This window comes from Geotrypetes seraphini, chromosome 9, assembly GCF_902459505.1.
Source record: "Geotrypetes seraphini chromosome 9, aGeoSer1.1, whole genome shotgun sequence".
In the NCBI taxonomy this organism is placed as follows: Eukaryota; Metazoa; Chordata; class Amphibia; order Gymnophiona; family Dermophiidae; genus Geotrypetes; species Geotrypetes seraphini.
In genome coordinates, this window is record NC_047092.1 from 160,631,524 (window position 1) to 160,653,336 (window position 21,813).

Consider the following 21,813-nt stretch of genomic DNA (forward strand, 5'->3'; position numbering starts at 1 on the left):
AGAGGGGTGCAGCAATGGTAGAACCATCAACTTATATGGGTCTGGAGCAAAGGAAGTGGAGACATGGTGATTATGGAAACCTGTCTCGTTATCATCATATCTCTACTGTGCCAAGTCCGCTCCAAAGGCCAGCACATGAAGACTGTGCTTGTAGATGATGGAGGCAAATGACTAGATCACAGAAAAGCATAAGATGTTCAAAGTGCTTGAACTCAGCTTTCCTTTTCCCTCCTCTTGGTTCCAGCTGGACCTCCTCCTCTTATATCTCTGACGCCCTCCTCAGATAGACAGCAGAACTCCATTTGAACACTTAGGGCCATATTCTATAAACGGTGCTGTAAATTAGGTGCTGGTAGGTGCCTTGATCGTGCCTACCAGCGCCTAATTGCTTTAATTGGTGTGGTAACTGACTGCGTTGTTTAAAATTGATTAAAAATCCATTTAAAAAAATAGGCACCGCTAGGTGCCTCCTTGGGTAGGTGTGTGAATCACACCCACAGCATGGTGGCGCCCAGTGTCAGAGTAGGCGTGGTTAGGGGTGGAGATGACCTTAGGCACTGATAATATAGGCCTTTAAAACCCTAGCCTACATTACCAGTGCCTAAGTTTTGTTTTTTTTAGGCGCCAGTTAACCGTGATTCTGGTAACAGCGCCAAAGTATGATTGACATGCAGCTGGCGCTATTTTTTGTAGGCGCTGACCAATTTAGGCATCGTTAACAGAATCCAGACTTTACTACCGCTTCAATAAAGTACCTACAGTGTGCAGTGTGAGGAGTGGCCTAGTAGTAGAGCTGCTGCCTAATCGCATCACAAAAATGTTTGGCTATTGACAAGCGTTCTAACAGATGTTACACAGTTGGCTTGGCAGAAAAACGCCGGACCAAGGGAGTAGGCATCCCTCCAGCCAACTGAACTACAGAAGGTACAGGGGGGTCAAGTCTAGAGGGGTGCTGGGATGGGGGGTTCAGGTCTGGGGGTGTAGTGTCATGAGACCGGGAGGGCCTGCTAGCAGGAGGAAATGGGCATCCCTCCTACCTATCATGGTTGGGGGGTGTTGTTTTTGGGGGTTCCAGCAGGAGGGAGTGGGCATCCCTCCTGCCGGAGGACTTTGAGGGGAGTTTGGGGGTGGCAGCAGGAGGGATTGGGCATGTTAATGGCCTACATTTTAGGCATCTATTGCATCCCTAGGGAGATGCCTAGGGCCACTTAAGCTCACCCAAAGTCACTTCCGGGTAAAACCATGCCCACATCCAGCCTTGGGCAAGCTTAAGCATCCCTAGGCACCTCCCTAACCCCACGGCTTGCATCAGGATTTTTTTTTTTTTTAGAAAATGTGCATCCCGATTGGCTGGTTAGACAGCGGTAGGATGCCTACCGCTGCCTATAATTGGGATGCCGCTTATAGAATTTGCACATATACCATATTACTAGACTGAGGTGTGTGTGTGGGGGAGAGGGGGTTAAAATGGGCTTATGAGATAACGACCTCTGTCATAAATGCAAGTACTTGCCGGGCATTTATATACACTTGTTTCTTGAATGCCCCTGATTAAACGTTTTGCTGCGACTGAGAGAGCTAAGTTTGAAACCCAGCCATAACGCAGTTCTGCACTCCCTGATAAGAAATATTATGTAGCATTGTGGGGAAACCTTATTGGAACCACATACATCTTAATCAGCTAGACCCCCTTTAGCTTAGATACCTTGGGATGTAGGGGAGGAGAGAGGGGGAGGGAGAGGAGTGTTGGTGTGAATGTGGGTGCAAGTGAGAGAGAGCATGCACAGGTAAGGGATAAGTGATGTATGGTAGTTAAAGGTAGAGCGTGTTTATGTATGATTAGGCAGGTGTAAATTGGAGAATGGCGGGACTTGTCCACCGGCAGTGCAGTGTGCCTCGGCGTTCATTTATCTTCTGTTGGAAGCATGACAATAACAGCACTTGATGGCATCACAACACATCTGTGTTATAGAGCAAACTATTTGAATGAGTGGGGCCCAAATAGGATGCAAGCATTTATTTTGTTTCATCTTGAAGTACATTTTATTTCCTAGTTTTTGCCATTCTAATAAGTTCGATGGTGGTCTCCGTGGCACAGTGCTTGTCTGCTTATATTAAGTCTTGGTGCCCACTAAAGAATGACACGGTGACAAAATTCATCACCGTTCCCGTCCCCGCGGATAACCGCGGGAAATAATCCCATGTCATTTTTTAGTGTCTATTTCAACCTCTGTCCTTCTACACCAGCATTCTTCAAAGTAAAGCTGGCGGGTCAGTGGCTGTGCTTATGTGAGCCAAGGATAATGAAGCCATTGTGATATCACTGATGTGATTGGTTCTTAGGCACTGGTGGAATGAGGCATTATGACATCACAATATCTGCTCTGGATACCAGAGACTGTCATTCTGTAGTGTCTGTTTCAACCTCGGTCCTTCTACACCAGCATTCTTCAAAGCAAAGCTTGCGGGTCAGTGGTTGTGGCCATTCATACTCTGATTCTTCCCTCTATCTTTAAAGAATGACATGAAGATGATTTCTCGTGGTTATCCACGGGGATGGGAACGGTGATGAATTTTGTCACCGTGTCATTCTCTAGTGCCCACCCAGGACTTGCTGAGATCTTTTAATGCACAGACGCATATACAGCATTGATTATTTATTTTTAGACTGCAAGCATATTGAGTGGAAGCGTGTTTCTATTAACAGAAATCCTACTGAAAGAACCCCACACTGCTCTTTTAAAGTGTTATGCTTTTTGAAAGTATCGATAGATGCTACTGATGCAGATAAATGGATGCCTGACCTTTAGCAAGAATGGAATCCAGTGGACTGCAGAAAAATTGGATGCTGGTGTGTCAGTTTCCTAATCTGATATGTCTAAATGCCATGATTCAGAAGAAATTCTCTTGTAGTAAATCTCTAAACACAATAGGCAAAAACGTGGAAAGATAGAATTTAAGAAATTCGCTGTCTAGAGAAAAAAACTGCGCTTATTGCTAAAGTCTGACTGCCTTTGGAAGGGGATGTTCTGTTAGGCCACTAATGACTTGGACGTCGATTGAGAATTAGATTTTTGTCAAGAGTTCAGTTCCGGTCGCATCTGGAGGGCTGGAGCATAGCGGATGTGTGTGATGTCATCTGCGCATGCTCAGTGACCTTCCATATGTGGCGGGAGTTCGTCGGGGATTTCCAAAACCCAAATACCGGGTTTTGAAAAGCCAAAAGAGGACATGTCCAGGTTTTCCTGGACATCTGGTAACCCTACCTAAGGGGCACTGCAGTGAACTTCACGATAGGTCTCAGGTACACATGCCACTATAGCCCTTCAAAATGCACCTGTACACAACAATAGCTCTTATGCCTGCAGTTGTCATTTTTATGTAGGTACAGTAGGTTTTGGAAGGCTCTTGCATTTCACCAGAAGTGTACTAAGTACACTGGGATATGGACCTGGGTCTCCATCTCTATAGGCCACTGTGCCAACCATTAGGCTACTCCAGGAGTCTATTATTATTATTATTATTAGGTTCTTATATCCCGCCATACCCAAAGAGTTCTAGGCGGTTTACATTCGTTACATTAGGATCCGGTCTGAACCCGGATTTACAAAAATTTTATCGGAATTGCAGGTAGCGCGGAAGGAGGCACAGGTTTATCATAGTTGGGTTAGAAGATAAAATGGAGGGAGTGGGAAACCAGAAGAGGGGGGGGAGAGGGAGGTGGGGGGGGGGTGGAGTGTATGCGGGGAGTAAGGACTAAGGGTCTTGTTCGCGGAAGAGGTGTGTTTTGAGAAGTTTTCTGAAGTCTAGGTAGGTCGGGGCCTCTAGCATCATTTGGGCTAGCCAAGGGTTCAGCTTGGCCGCCTGGAAGGCGAAGGTTTTGTCGATGAATCTTTTGAGCTGGCATGATTTTATGGAGGGGAAGGTAAACAACTGGATTCTGCGGGATTTCTTGTTGGTGCAATACATATTGAAATGTAGGGGAGAGGTATTTTGGTGAGAGACCAAATACTGTCTTGTAACAGATGCAGGCGAACTTGAAGAGGACTCGGGATTCGAAGGGTAGCCAGTGCAGTTGGTGGTAGAAGGGGGTGATGTGTTCCCATTTGTTCAGGCCGAAAATGAGGCGGACAGCTGTGTTTTGAATCAGTTTTAGTCTTCTGGTGATTTTCTTTGTGGCTACCCTTCGAATCCCCGACCTACTTGCTGCTCTAATAACATTGACCATAACATCTGAAGCTGTCACACAGGCTGGTATGTACTGTTTCGTTCACATCTTTGTGTGGTGAGAGGTGGTCAGAGACCACTGAGAGAATGTGTGTATATGGGGGGGGGGGGCATATTTTTCTCCCTCCAGTGGTCATCTGGTCATTTTGGGCACCTTTTTGGCACTTATTCATTATTAAAACAGGTCTAGCCTAAAACGTCCAGTGTTCTCCCTGTATGCTTTCTACAATGTTCAATTATTTAAGAAAAATGTCCAAATTATAAGTTCGGCCAATCCTGCACAAACCACACCCCCAACACGCTCCCTTGAGATTTAGATGCACTGCAGATGAACTGCACAGAAAAATGTCTAAAATATTTTTTTTTTTAAATAGTGATTTGGACGTTTTAGCAAGAAAAATGTTCAAATGCCAATTTATGCCATTTTTGGGATGTTTTCCTCATTTGAAAATGAGCCCCAGAGTCACCCAGCATTATAGTATAGCATGCACTACATATATGTGCAAATACTAATTGATGCCAATCAACATCCACAATTGGTCATCCACATCCAATTGGTGGTTAATAGCTCGTTGGCCAATTGCGTTGTGCATGCATCTTGGAAGCTTGCCCAAATCTGGGATCCCAAATCTGGGTACTAGAATCTGGGGGGTTAGTGTGCATTATTTTGGTGATTAACAGTGCACACTATCCTCTATAATAAAACCCTAAGCGTGCATGCGCACTTACAACGCCATGATCCCTGACAGCATGATTTGTGACTCTGTGGCCATGTTCGATTTGCATCTTGTGGCACGTGCGGCATCTTGCAGCACGTGCAGCGGTAAGATCAATGGAAGGAGGGTGTCCTTCGAGGTGGTGTGAGGCGTCCAGCTGCTACTGCTGCACAGGGAAGTGGAGGGGGAGAAGGAAAAGGGACTGCTTTAGGGGGGAGGGGTGTTCTGGGGGGCAGTCAGCAATCTTAGTTTGCTCGGGGGGGGGGCCAGAGAGAGATAGGCAGGGGGCCAGGGAGAGAGACAGAGAGACAGACAGAAAGAAGTGGAGGGGGAGAGGGAAAAGGGGTTGTTTTGGGGGGAGGGGTGTGCTGGGGGGCAGACAGCAATCTTGGTTTGCTCGGGGGGCCAGAGAGAGGTAGGCAGGGGGCCAGGGAGAGAGACAGAGAGAAATAAAGACAGACAGACAAGGAGCCAGGGAGAGATACAGACAGAAAGAATGACAAACAGACAGGAGGCCAAAGAGACAGACTGCCAGTGTCCAAGGAGCGAGAAAGAAAGACAGACAGGGGGCCAGGGAGAGACACAGACAGAAAGAATGACAAACAGACAGGGGGGCCAGAGAGACAGACAGTGGCCAAGGAGCGAGAAAGAAAGAAAGACAGACAGGGGGTCAGGGAGAGACACAGACAGAAAGAATTACAGACAGGGGGCCAGAGAGACAGACAGAAAGACAGACAGCGGCCAAAGAGAGAGAGACAAAGAAAAAAAGACAGACATACAGCCAGCGGCCAAGAAGAGAGAAAGACAGAAAGAAAGAAAGACAGACAGACAGCGGCTAAGGAGACAGAGAGACAGAAAGACAGACAGACACATGTATTCTAGCACCCGTTAATGTAATGAGCTTAAAGACTAGTTAATTATATTCATTTTGAATGAAAACAAAGTCATGAAGATTTGTTGGTTGCTGATCCCTAGTGCCTATAGGCTACCCCGCCAACATTCGGCCACTCCTACTCTTCTCCCTCCCATTCATAAGAGCCTAAGATGGTCTTGTTCTAGTGTGGCATATTTTTGCACTTTGGGCCTGATTCTGTATTCTGTGGCCAAAGTTGCGCATGCAAATCTTTGTGCATTGCCAATTTGCTCATATAACTTGTTTAACTAGGCAATTAGCACTGATAATTGCCAATTAACAAGCAATTATTGACACTAATTAGAATTTACTCACAACTTTCTAAACATATTCTATAAAGTGGTGTGCACAGATTCTAATGTGTGGATCTCAAAAAGGGGGCGTGGCCAAGGGAGAGGCGTATGGGCAGGTTGTGGGCATTTCTAAAGGTTAAGCACCCTGTTATAGAATATGCCTGTTTCTCACACAACTTAGGCAAAGGCATTGAGACCTAGTTTTTATTGGCGTAAATGCCTGCGCCTAAATGTTAGTAGTGTGATTCTATAAGCCACACGTAACTCTGGAGGTACTTTATAGAATTTGTACTAGGTGCTCAATTTATAGGCAACTTTTATCCCTTTAGCTGCAAATTAATGCATTCTAATTGCAAAGGGAGTGGAAATTGGGGATGTGTCTAACATGTCCCCTCTGCAATAAAAAGTTATCTACCCTACTTCTACTATTGTGCATATATTTTAATATTTATTTATTTTATTTTTTCACTATTGATATTTAAAAAAACATAAACAACCTAATAAAATAACAGCATTAGCAAAAATGAATTCAATTGGTACACTTCCCCCTCCCCATTCGCGGTTTCCGCACTCGCGATTTCACATAATCGTGATTTTTTTGGGGGAAGGGGGCATATTTTTGCCTTCTCCCTGGCATCCTGGCCTTACCTGGTAGTCTAGCGGGCTTTCAGGGCAGGAGCGATCTTCCTATGCTCCTGCCCCGTGTAGATCGCAAATAGGAAATGGCTATGGGGAGTTCCCGTCGTAGTCTCAAGAGAAGACGGGAGGAAGGCGAGGGTGGGTCAGAGCCAGATATTCGCGATATTTCCTTATTTGCGGTCCGGTTCTTTCCCTATCCCCCGTGAATAACAAGGGAGATGTGTAGAACAAAATCCTTCAGACTCCTTTTATCATTATAATGCATTGATATTGAGCTGGCGCAATCCAGTTTCAAGTTTTATTTAAAATTTGATACGCACGCTTATCAAACATTTCTAAGCGAATTACAATTCTAAAATGGGACAGTAACATACATGAACAAGTTCGAACAGACGTACAATACTGGACTGATACAAGATGGGAAGGGTGGGGAGAACGACAATGGTAATAGCGCAAGAAAAACATATGGATTTAGAACCATTTAAATACTACTGTAGGGATGTATTAAAAGCCTCGGCAATGTGGCCTCTACTAAAAAGGACCATTCTGGAGTCCCTCTTCATAGATTAATCCCTAATCTACTATGACATGATGGGGGGGAAGGGTTGACCTTCCACTGCCAATCAAGGTACAAAAGTAAAGGGCTTAAAAAGCCAGCATCAGTCAGAAGTCTTTCTTCACAGATGCCTCTAGATTAGAGAAAAAACTGTCAGGGCCTACCCTGTTTCCCCAGAAATAAGATCTATCCCGAAAATAAACCCTAGCATAATTTTTAAATATGCTATCAATATAAGCCGTACCCCCAAAATAAGCCCTAGTTAAGATCGACCCCCCGAACGTTCCCGACATTCCCTGACTCCATCCTTGACACTTGTGCTGCCTGATTTGCTGAAGAAAATCAGACTCATTGATTCAGCAACTCCAACACCTGCCACTTTAGGAGACCTCGGAGAGGAGGTATGTCAGTGCCACGGTGGGAGGGTCAGTGGAGTTCTGCTGCACAGAGGGATAGAAAGATGCTGCACAAAGGGATGGGTTACATGGGAGGAAAGATGCTGCACATGGGGCGGGGGGGGGGGAGAAAGGAAAAAGGAAGAATTGGGGTGGAGGAAAGGAAGGGAAAGATGATTGTGTACATGAAAAAAATAAGACATCCCTGAAAGTAAACCCTAGTGCATTTTTTTTTTAATCCAAAATTAATATGACACAGTCTTATTTTTAGGAAACACGGTAGTTAGGGGTGCTCTGCAGGTGATACAGGGCCATGTCAAGAGGCTTATTGCAGGGTCAGTATGTCAGTAGGGGCCTTAAAAGCAGAATGGATGACGAAGACGCAGATATGATGGAGATCAGTTAAAAACCTTCATTGTAGAAAGGCATCCAACACAGCCATGTTTCACCCCACAGGGCTGTTTCAGGGAAGAAAAAAAAAATCAATACCTCAAGGAGTAATCCTGTCACATTCCTCAAGGCAACAACCTAAGGTGTAGGAGTGCCAACACACCTAGGAGAGATGTGAAGCAGACTCTTCATCGATATAAGAGAGAATTGTACTGAACTTTGCTGTTATTTACAGTGCATTAACATTGATTTTGAATCCTGATTCCCCCCACAAGCTCCACTTTGTTCTTTGGTGGTAAAATTTTAATTTCTTGAAGCCCCGTCTTCTTCTCACAAACTGGAGGCCTGCTATCCCTATCTCTCAGGCCTACCTTAAAGCCTTTGGGTTCCAGTGGAGGGCAGGAGTACTTCCCAGTTAGTCCTGCCCCAGCAGTACCATTTCTCATAGTAACATCAGCTGCTCCTTAGGAGGTTGTCTAGGGATTGCTTCTGCAAAGTAGGCTTAGGAAGGCACTGGTTGGCAGGAGGAGAGCTGTGACCTCAAGGTGGAGCAATGGTTAAATCATGATAGGCGACTCAGGAGAGGATATTCAGTGGCATTTAATAGAATAGTACTACGACGACGTACTGACGTATCGACGTATCATTTCTTTAGCGCTACTGGAAATACGCAGTGCTGTACATCAAAATATAGAAGAGACAACCTCTGCTTAAAAGAGCTTACAATCTAGTCAAGACAGAGAGACTAGACAAGAAGGTGCATCTATACACAGTGCTCAAAGGTGGGGGAATTACAGAGGGAGTAATAAGACAGATATTGGCACTTAGCAGGTAGGTTGGTGTGTGGAACTGGTTATTTTATTTATTTCGTTTTCTATCCCAGTTGAATTGATCTCCATTGTGTCTGCTTCTTCATCATCCATTCTACTGGGATTAGCGAACCACTTGCCCGTCTGTGTTTTGGGGGGGATTTAAAAGCAGGGTCTTGTAGGTCAGCTGATTTAAAAAAAAAAAAAAGTCATAGAGAATGCAAAAAAGCTCCAGAAAGTGTTTCTCTGAGATACTCTGCCCAAGATCTCTCTGGCACACCACCCACAATTTCTTAATCCCAGGTTGGGTATTCGAGAGCTGCAATATTCTATGCCGGTGTGACAACTTGTTTAGTGAAGCCGGTGTCCCAGAGAATAGACTATCCAGTTCCCCTCTCTCCCAAGCTCCCTCATACTTGTTTCCTTACAGTTTCCCAATAGTGTTGAATCTGACTAGGCTTGGTTAAAACTGTTGGCTTGTTAACTACTGAGCGTTTTCTGTACACTTAAGGTTTGGACTGATGCCAATATTCTGTGTTGTAATTGGAATGAAGCCTTGTGTACATCCAACCACTGTCAAAGAATATTACAAAAGAAAACAGTTAAGCGAAAGCCTTCTATTGGCATGTGAAGATAATCTGAGCCAGGAAAAGGCCTTACTGAAATCATTTATGGACAAATTGGTTATAAGATTTTGAATGTCTCAAAGTGACAAATCAATTTTATAGAAACAGAGGAAATGACAGCAGAAATAAAGTATACTGCCAACAAGTCTGCTCATCCACACTAACCAACAAATTCTATAAAAAGTGCTAAAATCTTTACATGAAAATTTGGGCATGTGGCCAATTTGTACATGTAATTTGATTGAGCCAATTAGCACCAATAATTGGGATCTTACCAAGCAATTACTGCTACTAACTGGTTTTAATTAATATGTACACATGTAAATTTAGGCATGGGATCCTCGCCTACATTTTACATGTGAATCTAAAAAGGGGCCACAGAAATGGGAGGGTCCTTGGCAGATTGGGGGCATTTCTCCAAGTTACGCATATAGTTTTAGAAAAAGGGAGGATCCGTGCTTAATTTAGGCATGATAATTTTTTTTTTTTTTTCATATATTTATTGATTTTCCAAAAGTAGAACACAAAATTTATACCACATTTCCATTTGTGTAAATGGCCATGCCTAAAGTTAAGAGCGGTTCCTGGTGCTAAACCCTATTCTATAAACACTATGAACACACTCCATGTAATGCACAGCAATGAACACAAAATTTAACTGTGCAAATTGTTACGACAGTCTGAGCTGTCATAATCTTACTTTCCTGTCAGTGCCTAAGCACTGGTTGGCTCAAGCACTGACAGGAAAATAAGGCAAGAGCTCAGATCCATGACATAAAAAAAATGTCCCCAATTCCCCCTCCCACTGAGTCCCCCGAGCTGGTCCCCCCTCCTTCCGAGAACCCTGCCACTCCCCCCTTCTACTGAACCCAAAATATCGTTAACCTGGTAGTCTAGTGGGCTGAACTGGGACCCCCCCCATGATGCTTGGAACCCCCCAAACTCCATATCTTCTCTTGCAAATCAGCAGGAGGGAGGCCCACTCATTCCTGTCTCTTCAAAATGGTGATCCAGCCCCTGCCCCAGGGGCTGAGTTGCCATTTGAAAGAGTTGGGCCCAGAGGCAGTAGGGAGTGAGCATCCCTTCTGTCATTCTTCTATTCAAGGTATGGGGGTGCTGGTGTGTATGTGGTGGTTCCAGCATCAGGGGGGGGCTCTGTGGTAGGAGGAAGTGGGCATTCCTCCTGCCATTCTATTGAAGGCTTAGCAATTTTTGTTTGGTGGGGGCTTGGGAGGGTTACTCCCTGCTGGCTCAGTTCATCTGATCGTGGCAGGAGCATGCCTGATCAGCTGAGTTAGCAGGTGAGGCCCCAAACAGCTGACAGGGAAGCCTCGGGCCCAAAAGTCCTGCTGAATCAGCTGATTGGGCATTCCCCTGCTGTGATCAGCTCAGCCTTGGAGACATCAGAGCAGATGAAAAAATGTCAGGAGGGATTTGTGGGGGGAGGGATTTGTGGGGGGAGGGAGTAGCTGTGCTATTGATTGCACTTCTGAGCAAGTGCCAGGGAATTGCAAGGACACAGATTAAAAATATTTAAAAATCAATAAATGTAGAAGAAATATTTTTAAGTGATAAAAGAAATTTCTATTTATTGCCATCTATTTCTGAAATATTGAACACCGTAGGAAGTATGTGTTTCTTTTAATGCTAAAGTAGGGGCTACTGTAAGAATTTTACCTGATATGTGAAAACCTACTAACAAATTCCTTTTTTCCTTTGGATCCCCCCAAAATTATGGCCCCCTTTTACATACGTAGGAATATGAGCGTCGAAGCATTTATCTCATCGGCCTGTGGTAGAAATCGCAGCTTTGTAAAAGCCAGCGGTTGTTTTTTGATAGTTTGAAAAGTCATGCTACTCTTTTATACCAGTCATCCAGAGCAGGGATTCATGCAACAGGTGCAACTGGTGATTCCAGCGTAAAAGCATAGCATCCTGCAGTGGATGCAGATGGGCTCAAGTCCAAGGAATCACATCAACTGTTGCCACCATGGTCCCCAGGACCCGGAGGTACTGTCATGCCATTGGGTCCACAGTGGTCAGAAGGTCCCTGATAACCTGTCAAAGCTTTTCCTGACGGGAGACAGGAAGGAACACTTTGTTCTGTCCTGTGTGAAATCGAACTCCCAGGTATTCCAGATCCTGCATTGACTCGAAGTGACTCTTTCTGAAATTGATCACCCAGTCCAGGTGCTGCAGCAACTGTACCACCTGATGAACAACCAAATGCCCCTTAGATTGTGAGGGAGCTCTGATCAACCAGTCGTCCAGATATGGGTGAACCAGGACACTCAGGGTGCAAAGATTAGCCGCCACCACCATCACTTTGGTGAAGGTTCTGGGTGCTGTTGCCAACCCAAAGGGCATCACTGCAAACTAGAAATGTTGCCCCAAGACGTGGAACCTCAGAAACTTCTGGTGGTCTGGAAAAATGTGAATATGGAAGTACACCTCCGTCAGATCCAGGAAAGTAGAAACTCCCCCAGCGCCAAAGATGCTATAACTGAGCGCACTGTCTCCATGCGGAAATGAGAAACTTTCAGCACCGCATCGACCGCCTTGAGGTCCAGAATCAGTCTCCAATCGACGGAGCATTTCTTTGGAACAATGAAGTATATCACATATCTCCCAGAGCCTGAGTCTTGCTCTGGAGCAGGTTCTAAGGCTGTAATATCGAGTAATCTGTGGCCTGCACTCAAACCGCCTTCTCGGAGTGGCCCACTGGGGAATCCAGAAAATACTCGGTCAGAAGAAAGAGAAATTCCAGTTTATAGCCATCCCTGAGAACTTCCACGACCCAGCGATCAGAGGTAATGGCTTGCCATTCTGCCAGAAAAGCCGACAACCGCCCCCTATGTATGGAGCGTGGGGGGGGGGGATGGGACACTGGCCTGGTGTCAGAACTGCTTCTTGGCAAGAGCCCCCATACTCCCCATGGACAGCTGACGTTAAGAACCACTGAAGCATTGTCTGGTGGACAAAGTAGACCTCTTGTTCATTGAAGGGCCCGAGTATGGACAAGAGCGCCTGAAGGGACGAAAGTTAGGATACCCCAAACCTCTGGAAGGACAGGATCTATTTATGGGCAGCAACTTGGGCCTATGAAACTGCATGCTTGATCACTCTTGATCACATGTTTTTTCATTGTACTTTGGTCCGCTCTTTTTGGACCCAAATTTGGAACACCATACAATATATACTATATATATAAAATGTTATATTATTTGTTATGTATTTGAATTGCTCTCTGTATTTTTCAAAATACTCAATAAAAAAATTTATCGGAGAAAAAAAAAAAAAAGAAACTGCATGCTTGACCCACTAGTGGATGAACCTGGGGTGAGCTAGCTCCCAAAGGAATGGTCCCTGATCCCTGATCTGACATGCAGGCTGTCCAGAGGGTTTACTGATAAGCAGAGAACCCTCCAGAAGCAGACATTTCCCAAAATACGAGCAGAAAAGACAACCTCCTACAGCCTGGCTTGTAGAAGAAAGATTGATGTTCACAGGGACAGTGATGAGGTAAGAGGGGGAGGGGTTTAAGCCTCTGAAAATTTGAGGCGTCCTACAAAGTCCTGGTGGGTGGGGGAAATAACCCACTGGTTCCGGAATAAAGCGGGATTGTACAAGAATTATTTTAGTCACACTAGCAGTGCACACTAAAAGCCAAAACATCCATAGAAAAATAATGGGTGCCTTAGCATTTAATACGTGTTTAATTGTTAGCGTGCTTTAAATTTGGTTAGCACATTTTAGTAAATGGATCCTTGATTTTTTAATGGTCAAATGCTAACTGCAAAATTAATGCATGACCAAAATGAATACAAAACTTCCTTAAATATGCTGGTACAAAAGCAAAATTAAAAAATAATCCTACACAAATCTAAATCTACATTATATATATATATGCACACTCACACATACACATATACAGGGCTCTATTTTGTGAGCAATATTTTGATAATATCAGCAGAAGTACATTTGAACACAAAAGGCTCCTTTTATTAAACCATGGAAGAGCTTCCTACCACAGGCCAGCGAGGTGAATGCTCCAACGCTCATTCAGTTCCTATGAGCGTCGGAGCATTTACCTCATCGGCCTGCGGTAAGAAGCTCTTCCGCGGTTTAGTTAAAACCAATGTAAGAAAGTTTGATTTTGTGTTTGTGCACTGGAGCTAGACCTATGAAAGAACTAAAGTATTTCTGGCTGTGAAAGAAAACATCTCTGAAAACTACATGCAGAGTAGTAATTTTCTTTCAAATGAAAAGAAAACAGAAATTATTATTTATTACAATAAAGTACTTTGCTGACGCATGCAAATGTACAAAACTTGTAAGTTACAATTGACTTGCATTACAAATACAGGGCTCCATCAGTCTCCAAAACAAATGCATGCCAAACTTAACATTCAGAACTTCTCAATAAAAGTTATACATAAAAAATACAGATCTATACACATTGTTTTTAACAGGAAAAACACATATAATCAAAGGAAGATAAACACTCTGAATAATTTAAGGACTGAGAGATAGATTTACTAATGTACATTAATGCTTTAACACAAGTTCCTATTTACTAGGAGTAAACAGCCTAAAAACAATGTCCCATGTCATTGAACATGCAAATTACTGAAATGTTAATGTTTTGGAGGAGGTATTTTTTCAGTAGTAATTACTACTACTACCATTTATCATTTCTATAGCACTGAAAGGCATATGCAGCGCTGTACATATAACATTCAATAGATGGTACCTTCTCAGAAGAGCTTACAACCTAATTTGTACAGACACAGGACATCTCAGGGTTGGGGAGTTTCTAGCAGAAAGAATGCTACGATGGATAAACGGTAACTAATGGTGAGTGGGAGTTAAGAGTTGAAAGTGGCTTCAAAATATGGGCTTTTAGTTTGGATCTGAATACTGCTAGAGATGGAGCATGACGTATTGACTCTGGAAGCATGTCTCAGGCGGCATGGCAAGAAAGAAGGGACGGGGTCTGAAGTTGGCGACAGTAGAGGAGAAGGGTACAGATAAGAGGGGCTTGCCCAATGAATGGAGTTCATGGGGGAGCATAGGGGGAGACAAGTGATAAGAGATATTGAGGGGCTACAGACCGAATGCACTTGTAAGTCAGTAGAGGCGTTTGAACTGTATTTGGAAATCGATGGGGAGTCAGTAAATTGACTTGAGGAGAGGGGTAATGTGAGTGTGGCGGCTCTTGCGGAATATGAGTGGGGAAGGAAGCCGTGTAGTTAATAGAGAAAAAAATCACTACTACATGTGAACAGCAAGGAAGAAAAGGCATGATGCAGATAGCTACAGTTGTTCATGGTATTAATTGATCTGTGCTAACAGACAATTTCCTGGAGGAAAAGTCCATAGTCTTGTTATTGAGAAAGACATGAGGGAAGCCACTGCTTGCCCTGGATCAGTAGCATGGAATATTGCTATTCCTTGGGTTTTAGCCAGGTACTAGTGACCTGGATTGGCCATCGTGAGAGTGGGTTACTGGGCTTCATGGACCATTGTCTGACCCAGTAAGGCTATTCTTATGTTCAGTTCCCTCTAAGCCAGGGGTGTCAAAGTCCCTCCTAGAGGATTTCCCCAATGAATATGCATGAGATCCATTAGCATACAATGAAAGCAATGCATGCAAATACATCTCATGCATATTCATTGGGGAAATCCTGAAAACCCGACTGGATTGTGGCCCTCAAGGAGGAACTTTGACACCCCTGCTCTAAGCTAAGCAGGTGTCCTTTTGTAACATTTCCCTCATGCATTTGTAATTCGCTGAATGTCCAGCCTTCTCTTGATGTGAACCGCCTAGAAGTCGACTGACTATGGCGGTATAGAAAAATAAAGTTATTATTATTATTATTATTATTCACCTAAAGTCCTGCCAGTGGGTGATGCTGATTCATTATCACATTTTCAATAGAGAGGGACAGGCAAGCCCTGCAGGACTCCAGAGAACCTATCTGTCTCTAATTATCAAAAACACAATATTTAAGCACCACTCCATATTGTCCACGATGTAGTTGAAGGACTCCTGTTCAGCTTAGAGAGAGAACAGTGGCAGCAATGTCCTTTGTGTAAACTGCAAAGTGCACTTCCTAATCCCTTCCACATTAGCACATGTGAATAACATGAAGAAAGACCTGGCGAAGCTTGAAGAATGGTCTGACATATGGCAGCTAAAATTTAATGCTAAGAAATGCAAGGTCATGCATTTGGGTTGCAAAAACCAGAGGGAACAGTACAGTTTAGGGGATGAAGAACTTATGTGCACGATTGAAGAGCAGGACTTGGGTGTGATTGGATATGATGATCTTAAGGTGGCCAAACAGGTTGAAAAGGTGACGGTGTAAGCTAGAAGGATGCTAGCTTGCATAGGGAGAGGTTTGGCCAGTAGGAAAAAGGAGGTATTGATGCCTCTGTATAAGACTTTAGTGAGACCTCATTTAGAATACTGTGTACAATTCTGGAGGGCATGGGAGTTACAATACAAGAGAAGAGCGCCAATGGAGAAACCTAATAAAACTGATAAGTCCCAGAAGTGATATAGGGGCTCATTTTCAAAGCATTTAGACACACAAGTACCATAGGTTTTTATGGTAACAAGAAACCTAAAGATCTTTAGTAGCTTTGAATTAACAATAAATGTAAAATCAACACATGAATTCTGTTTAAGAAATCTCACTCAGTAAATTATAATTTTTAATCCACAAAACTGTAAGCTGTGGGTTTGATTATGTAAATAGGGATACAGCAGAGAGAAGTACCTTAAAGTAGACTCTGTACTTGGTTTCTCACTACAGGAAAAAAAATGCCCCATAGGGACCAAAATGACATACAGTGGCTTTCGTGGAGTTTTACAATGAGAAAGCTGAGTGCCCTGTCCACCTGTTACTGTGCATAAAAAGCAAGGAAGAGGTACAGAGTGGAAAAGAGTATGAGGATTAGGTATCTTTCTCCAAACAAAGGCCTTGGAGACTGCCTCTCAGGACCCAAACCAAATGAATTGTTTTGCAGCTCTAAGAATCAGTTACTAAAAGGATGTTCACTGAAGTCCTTGCTACATACACAACATTTAAAAATAACTTTTATATAATTTACAATCTCAATAGGAAATAAATCTCTGGTTCATCAGTAGTGCTAGTCTCAGTTTGTAAAACTGAGCCATCTGTACAAAATGGATCATTATGTGTAAAGTTGAATGGAGTACAGGAACTCTCTGGTACCCCAGAATGTTCCAGAGTATCTCCATTAAAGTTGCTGAGATATCCAGCTATGTAAGAGCCAGTGGAGTGTCTATTAAAAGTATTTGAAGAAGGTGATGGTTTGTTTCGAAAAACAACTCCAGTTATGTTAGAATTTGCAAGTTTCTGCTTATTTGCTTCTTGCCTTTCTTTGGCACGGCTTGCTATATGACGCACTCTACTTTGGCTTCTGGAAGAAAGCTTTCTGACTAATGGTTTGGGAAAATCAGTGTCATTTTGTATACAGTGCAAAGATTCACTGCTGTCTTCCTGATCGAATGACACAAGTTTTCGTAACTGATCTGTTAGAGTATCTGTGGACTGTGGTCTGTTATTCCAAGAAGCCTTTAGATCATCTTCAATGCCAGTTGCAGTGAAACTTCTACTTATACATTTGTACTTGCTCTCAAAGTTACAAGAGATGTCCTCAGATGTCAAATCCCCAAGGCTCTTCGATTTACAAGGACTAGGATGCTTAATATTTGTAACTAAATGGAAAGGCGATTGTTTATTGGACTTATTACATAGCCTGTCTCTTTGGGATATCAACAAGAAATCATTTGGCATGTCTGAAGTTTGCAGATGATCATCCAGGCTTTGATAAACTGGGTAAGAACTTTGATGCTTTACTGTGTTTTTGTAATTCTCTATCCTATTAATTTCACAATTTGGATGATCTTTCAGTAAATTGTTTCCATAGTCTGTCATACTAGTATAGGCCAGATTTTGACTACAATTCAGTTTCAACGGAGAACCAAGCCGGTTCACATCCTCAGCCTCACATTCATATGTTAGCAATAGATCTTGGGATTCTCCAGTTTCCATTAGGCTTCTATCACCAGAATCCACAGGAGGGTTCAGAGGAAAATGTTCAGAAGCCAAGCTATTGGAAGTATGTGAATCTCTACAGTTTTCTAGAACATCCCAACTTGTTATCCAGCTTTTCATGGGCCGTGTATTTAATAAATGACGTGGAGATACTGAAGATGAAACTGGCAGGTTTTCCTCTCTGTAGTATAGTCTGTGGTTATCAATTCCTTCCAGTGATTTGTATTCAGAAGCTGGAGAAGGAACTTCTTCGTGAACAATTGCATATCCAAAACACTCTGAAGACTCAGGGCAAGAAAATGCAGGAGTGTCAACTGTGGACAATTTTACAGGGTTTACCCCATACATATGTTTCTGGGGTGTGTTAAGAGCAAGCACTGGCACGTGTGGATATTCCGATATCACTGTCTGGTTGTTAGTGCTTTGAAGGCTTGAAACACAGGTCAAATTTGTTTTGTCTTCCAATATACTGTACTCACTGATCAATGCAGAGACAGAACTACCTAACTCACTTCCAGTTATGGAGGAGAGGTTCCCTATAAGGCAAGAAATTTCACTTTCTTGTACAGCTGTGGATAAATGTAAATCATGGGTGTCAGTACAGGCAGAAAATGTAGCACTTACGGAATCTTCATTAACATGACACGGGCCATTTTCAGTCTCTAATGCTTTTTGATGAAGGAATTTTTCAAGATCTTTGGACCTTTCAGTTTCCAAATTTCCCATTTGATCCATCTCTGTGAGTTGCCTGGAAGGATGAGCTTCAGAACGTTCTACGACTGGATCTGCTTCACGTCTTCCATTTGCCAAGTTTAAAGTTCGCAGTTCTTGTGCAATTATTTCCTTGTTAGACACAGCAGGAAAGCCACTCTGATAAATACTTGTACTGGGCAGATGTGAAGGGTGAAAAATAGATCCATTTTCCTCAGGCTCTGTCAAAACTGGCTCTGTAAAGATCGTGTTCTTGCTTGTGCATTCATTACTCTCTGCCAAATCAAATACAACACAGAATATGTTAAGTTACATTTGCACTGCTTTATTAAACACCTGTAAATAACTACAGGCCATTAGACAGACAAATGGAGAACGTAACCAAAACTGGTAGGATATAACTATGAGGTTGTAAAAATTAACAGTGATATGAATAGATGGCAACGTATATACCTAGGCACTTCACTGAAGCTTTCATGTTATGTCTGTAATACCAGTTGTAATATAATGTCAATAAGGTATCATATTCAGTACATATACGATTGATTACCTTCTGTAGTATCGTAGTCAGATTTGTACTATAAAGAAGCATGGTAATAAAAAAAAGAACACAGCTCTGTTATAATGTTACCAGACAAAAAAAAAAGCACATTCATTAGCTAACTTATACATTTAGGGGCTGATTCTATAAACGGTGATTAAATCATCTGGTGCCTAAAAAAAAAGGCAATGGCTGCATGTCAATCACACTTAGGCGCTGTTTACAGAATTGAGGCTAGCGGGCACCTATGTAAAAACTTAGGTGCCTGAAATGTAGACCAGGGTTTTAAAGGCCTAGATTTCATGCACCCAAGTCTATGTAGAATCATAATTAGCGGTGCCTAAGTCACGTTCCGACAATAGAAATGCCCGCTTAGGCGTAAGGCATAGCTAAGCGCCATGCGATAGGCGACTCTCATCCAATTAATTTTTTTTTTAGTAATTATCGAGCCTACTAAGGGTATTTTGTTAATTTTATTCAGCTAACTTTAGGCACCCTTTATAGAATCAGCCCCTTGGAGAGTGTCAGACAACATGGCACTCATTTTCTCAAAAGAGAAAAACGTCTCAAAAGCAGCACAAAGCCTCAGATGGACATTTTTCATGTCGAAGTTGCGATTTCCAAAACTCAGATTTGAGACCACATTCTCAGCAATTTGTCTAAATTAGAGAATGACATGGGGGACAAATTTTTCCCTTTCTCCGCAGGAACTCAGTTTCCCCATCCCGTACCGGCGAGTTCTTTTCCTGTTTCTGCCCCATTCCTGCAAGCTCCGTCCTCATCTGCACAAGCCTCAAGCACTTTAAAATCATAAGTGTTCGAGGCTTGTGTGGTTAAGGCAGAGCTTACAGGAATGGGGCAGGGACAGGGATAGCGACAAAACTCACGGGGACGGAATGGGGAAATTGAGTTCCTGCGGGGACGTGGAAAAATTTGTCCCTCCATGGAGATTTTAGAAAGGCCACAAGCCTACCAGCAGACTTGGGGGCTTTGTGTGGCATAGGGATCTACAATTATTATCCTGGTTGCACCCCCTACCTTCTCAATAGCCCTGCATTAGAGAATGACACGGTGACAAAATTCATCACCGTTCCCGTCCCCGCAGATAACCGTGGTAAACAATCTTCATGTCATTCTTTAAGGAGAGAGGGAAGAATCAGAGTATGAATGGCCACAACCACTGACCCGCAAGCTTTGCTTTGAAGAATGCTGGTGTAGAAGGACTGAGGTTGAGAATGACAGTCTCTGGTATCCAGAGCAGATATTGTGATGTCATAATGCCTCATTCCACCAGTGCCTAAGAACCAATCACATCAGTGATATCACAATGGCTTCATTATCCTTGGCTCACATAAGAATCAGAGTATGAATGGCCACAACCACTGACCCACAAGCTTTGCTTTGAAGAATGCTGGTGTAGAAGGACAGAGGTAGAAATAGACACTAGAAAATGACATGGGATTATTTCCCGTGGTTATCCGCGGGGACGGGAACGGTGATGAATTTTGTCACCGTGTCATTCTCTACCCTGCATTTAATAATCTGATAACCCGATTGCATCTCTAACATACTTTGTAATCTTTTGCTTTCATCGCTAAGTATATTTTGGATCATAAACTCTGCCCAAAGATGTTGGACTAAATGTCACTGCACATTTTTTTTCTGATCATAGATTAAGATATATGCACAGCTAAAACCCATAGTAGGCCAAATTACATGCTAGCATATGTTATTTTTGTGAACCATACCAAACCTTTTGAAATGGATCTACCTGAAGTGTTCTCTCTTCTTTCAGGTTGTTTAATAGTTTCAGTCATAGGTGGTGGCAAACCTCCAAGAAGAAATCTGTTGACTGGCATCGAAACTGAACGTGCCTGCAGACTCCTTGCCGTTCGCCTTACAACGACTTCCTTATCTTTTGTAGCAGATGTTTCAGAGGCAGTGTCTTTGTTGTCTGTGGTTTCCTGAAACCCCAGTTTGGTCTTTTTTCTGTCCTTTGCTGGGGCACTGGCTGAGCGCCGTAAGAGTCGATCTCCAATTGATCGTTTCTGTACACAGTGGTTATTACTATCTTGAGAACTGTGCTTGGGATTTTTATTGAACAGTCCTTTCAGACCCATGAACTGCCTATTCTGCAAATAAAGTTTTTTTTAAAAAGGTGTTAGAATTGTAAGAAAGGTGTAATAGTAAGTAGATTCTTCTGAAAAAAAAAACTTGCTAGACAAATTGAACAACAGATGAAAATAAACCACAGCAAACACCGAAGGTCATACCAGTACCGCTCCGTGATCTTTCACAAGTTCATGCATGCACAGCTTTCTCCATGTTAGTAAAGCAGCAGACCTTATTGCAGCTTCTGAAACAAAGCTTTATGATGTATTTCCACAATGACAGCATGCCCATTAACATGGAGCTGATGAGATGGTTCAACTACTAAACAATGTCTAATAATCACGTAGTGAGCAATAGGGTGGATGGAAGTCATGTGATCAGGAACCACTCATCACAGTGCCGGCAGCTTAAAATCCCTGTTAGTCAGCTGCAGCTCAATACACTGCAATCCCAGGGACTTCATGAAACTAATCACGGTTCGCATCTACAGTTTTCTACAGGGTTCCATATATCGATGGAAGTCTTATTGCTCCCAGCACTGTAAATCTGTGCCCAGCAAGTGAATGCTAATGAAAACTACCTTTGTAGCTCCTAGGAAGTGCAATATAGTATAACTGGGATTGAGGATTAAAGGACTCCACTGAAATGGAAAAAAAAAAAAAAAAGTCACTTTTAGCTTAAGTATTCATATCTCTGCTACAGCCAATGGTTAAAGAACCAATATAAATGAATCTCCATCATGCTAATTTGATATCACTCATTTCCCAGTTATCCTGACCATTCTGTCAGTTTTAA

The 21,813-nt window shown here is 42.9% G+C and overlaps 2 protein-coding genes across 4 annotated transcripts in view; both read right to left on the reverse strand.

Annotated features, from left to right (window-relative positions):
• The window catches only part of LOC117366443 (extracellular calcium-sensing receptor-like), a 30,874-nt gene extending 25,874 nt beyond the window's left edge, over window positions 1-5,000 (reverse strand). The window contains exon 1 of the mRNA XM_033957780.1: window positions 4,957-5,000. Coding sequence (XP_033813671.1) covers window positions 4,957-5,000 — 44 coding nt within the window. The remainder of the gene's footprint in view (window positions 1-4,956) is intronic.
• A 10,937-nt stretch (window positions 5,001-15,937) lies between these two features.
• PLCH1 (phospholipase C eta 1) overlaps window positions 15,938-21,813 on the reverse strand; it is a 141,936-nt gene continuing 136,060 nt past the window's right edge. For 2 of the 3 annotated variants that reach the window (XM_033957584.1, XM_033957582.1), the window contains exons 22-24: window positions 21,599-21,658; window positions 20,678-21,038; window positions 15,938-18,640 (exon numbers count right to left, since the gene is read on the reverse strand). In XM_033957584.1, the coding sequence (XP_033813475.1) occupies window positions 16,680-18,640; window positions 20,678-21,038; window positions 21,599-21,658 (2,382 nt within the window). In that variant the 3' untranslated portion in view covers window positions 15,938-16,679. The remainder of the gene's footprint in view (window positions 18,641-20,677; window positions 21,039-21,598; window positions 21,659-21,813) is intronic. The other variant, XM_033957585.1, reaches the window with a different exon arrangement.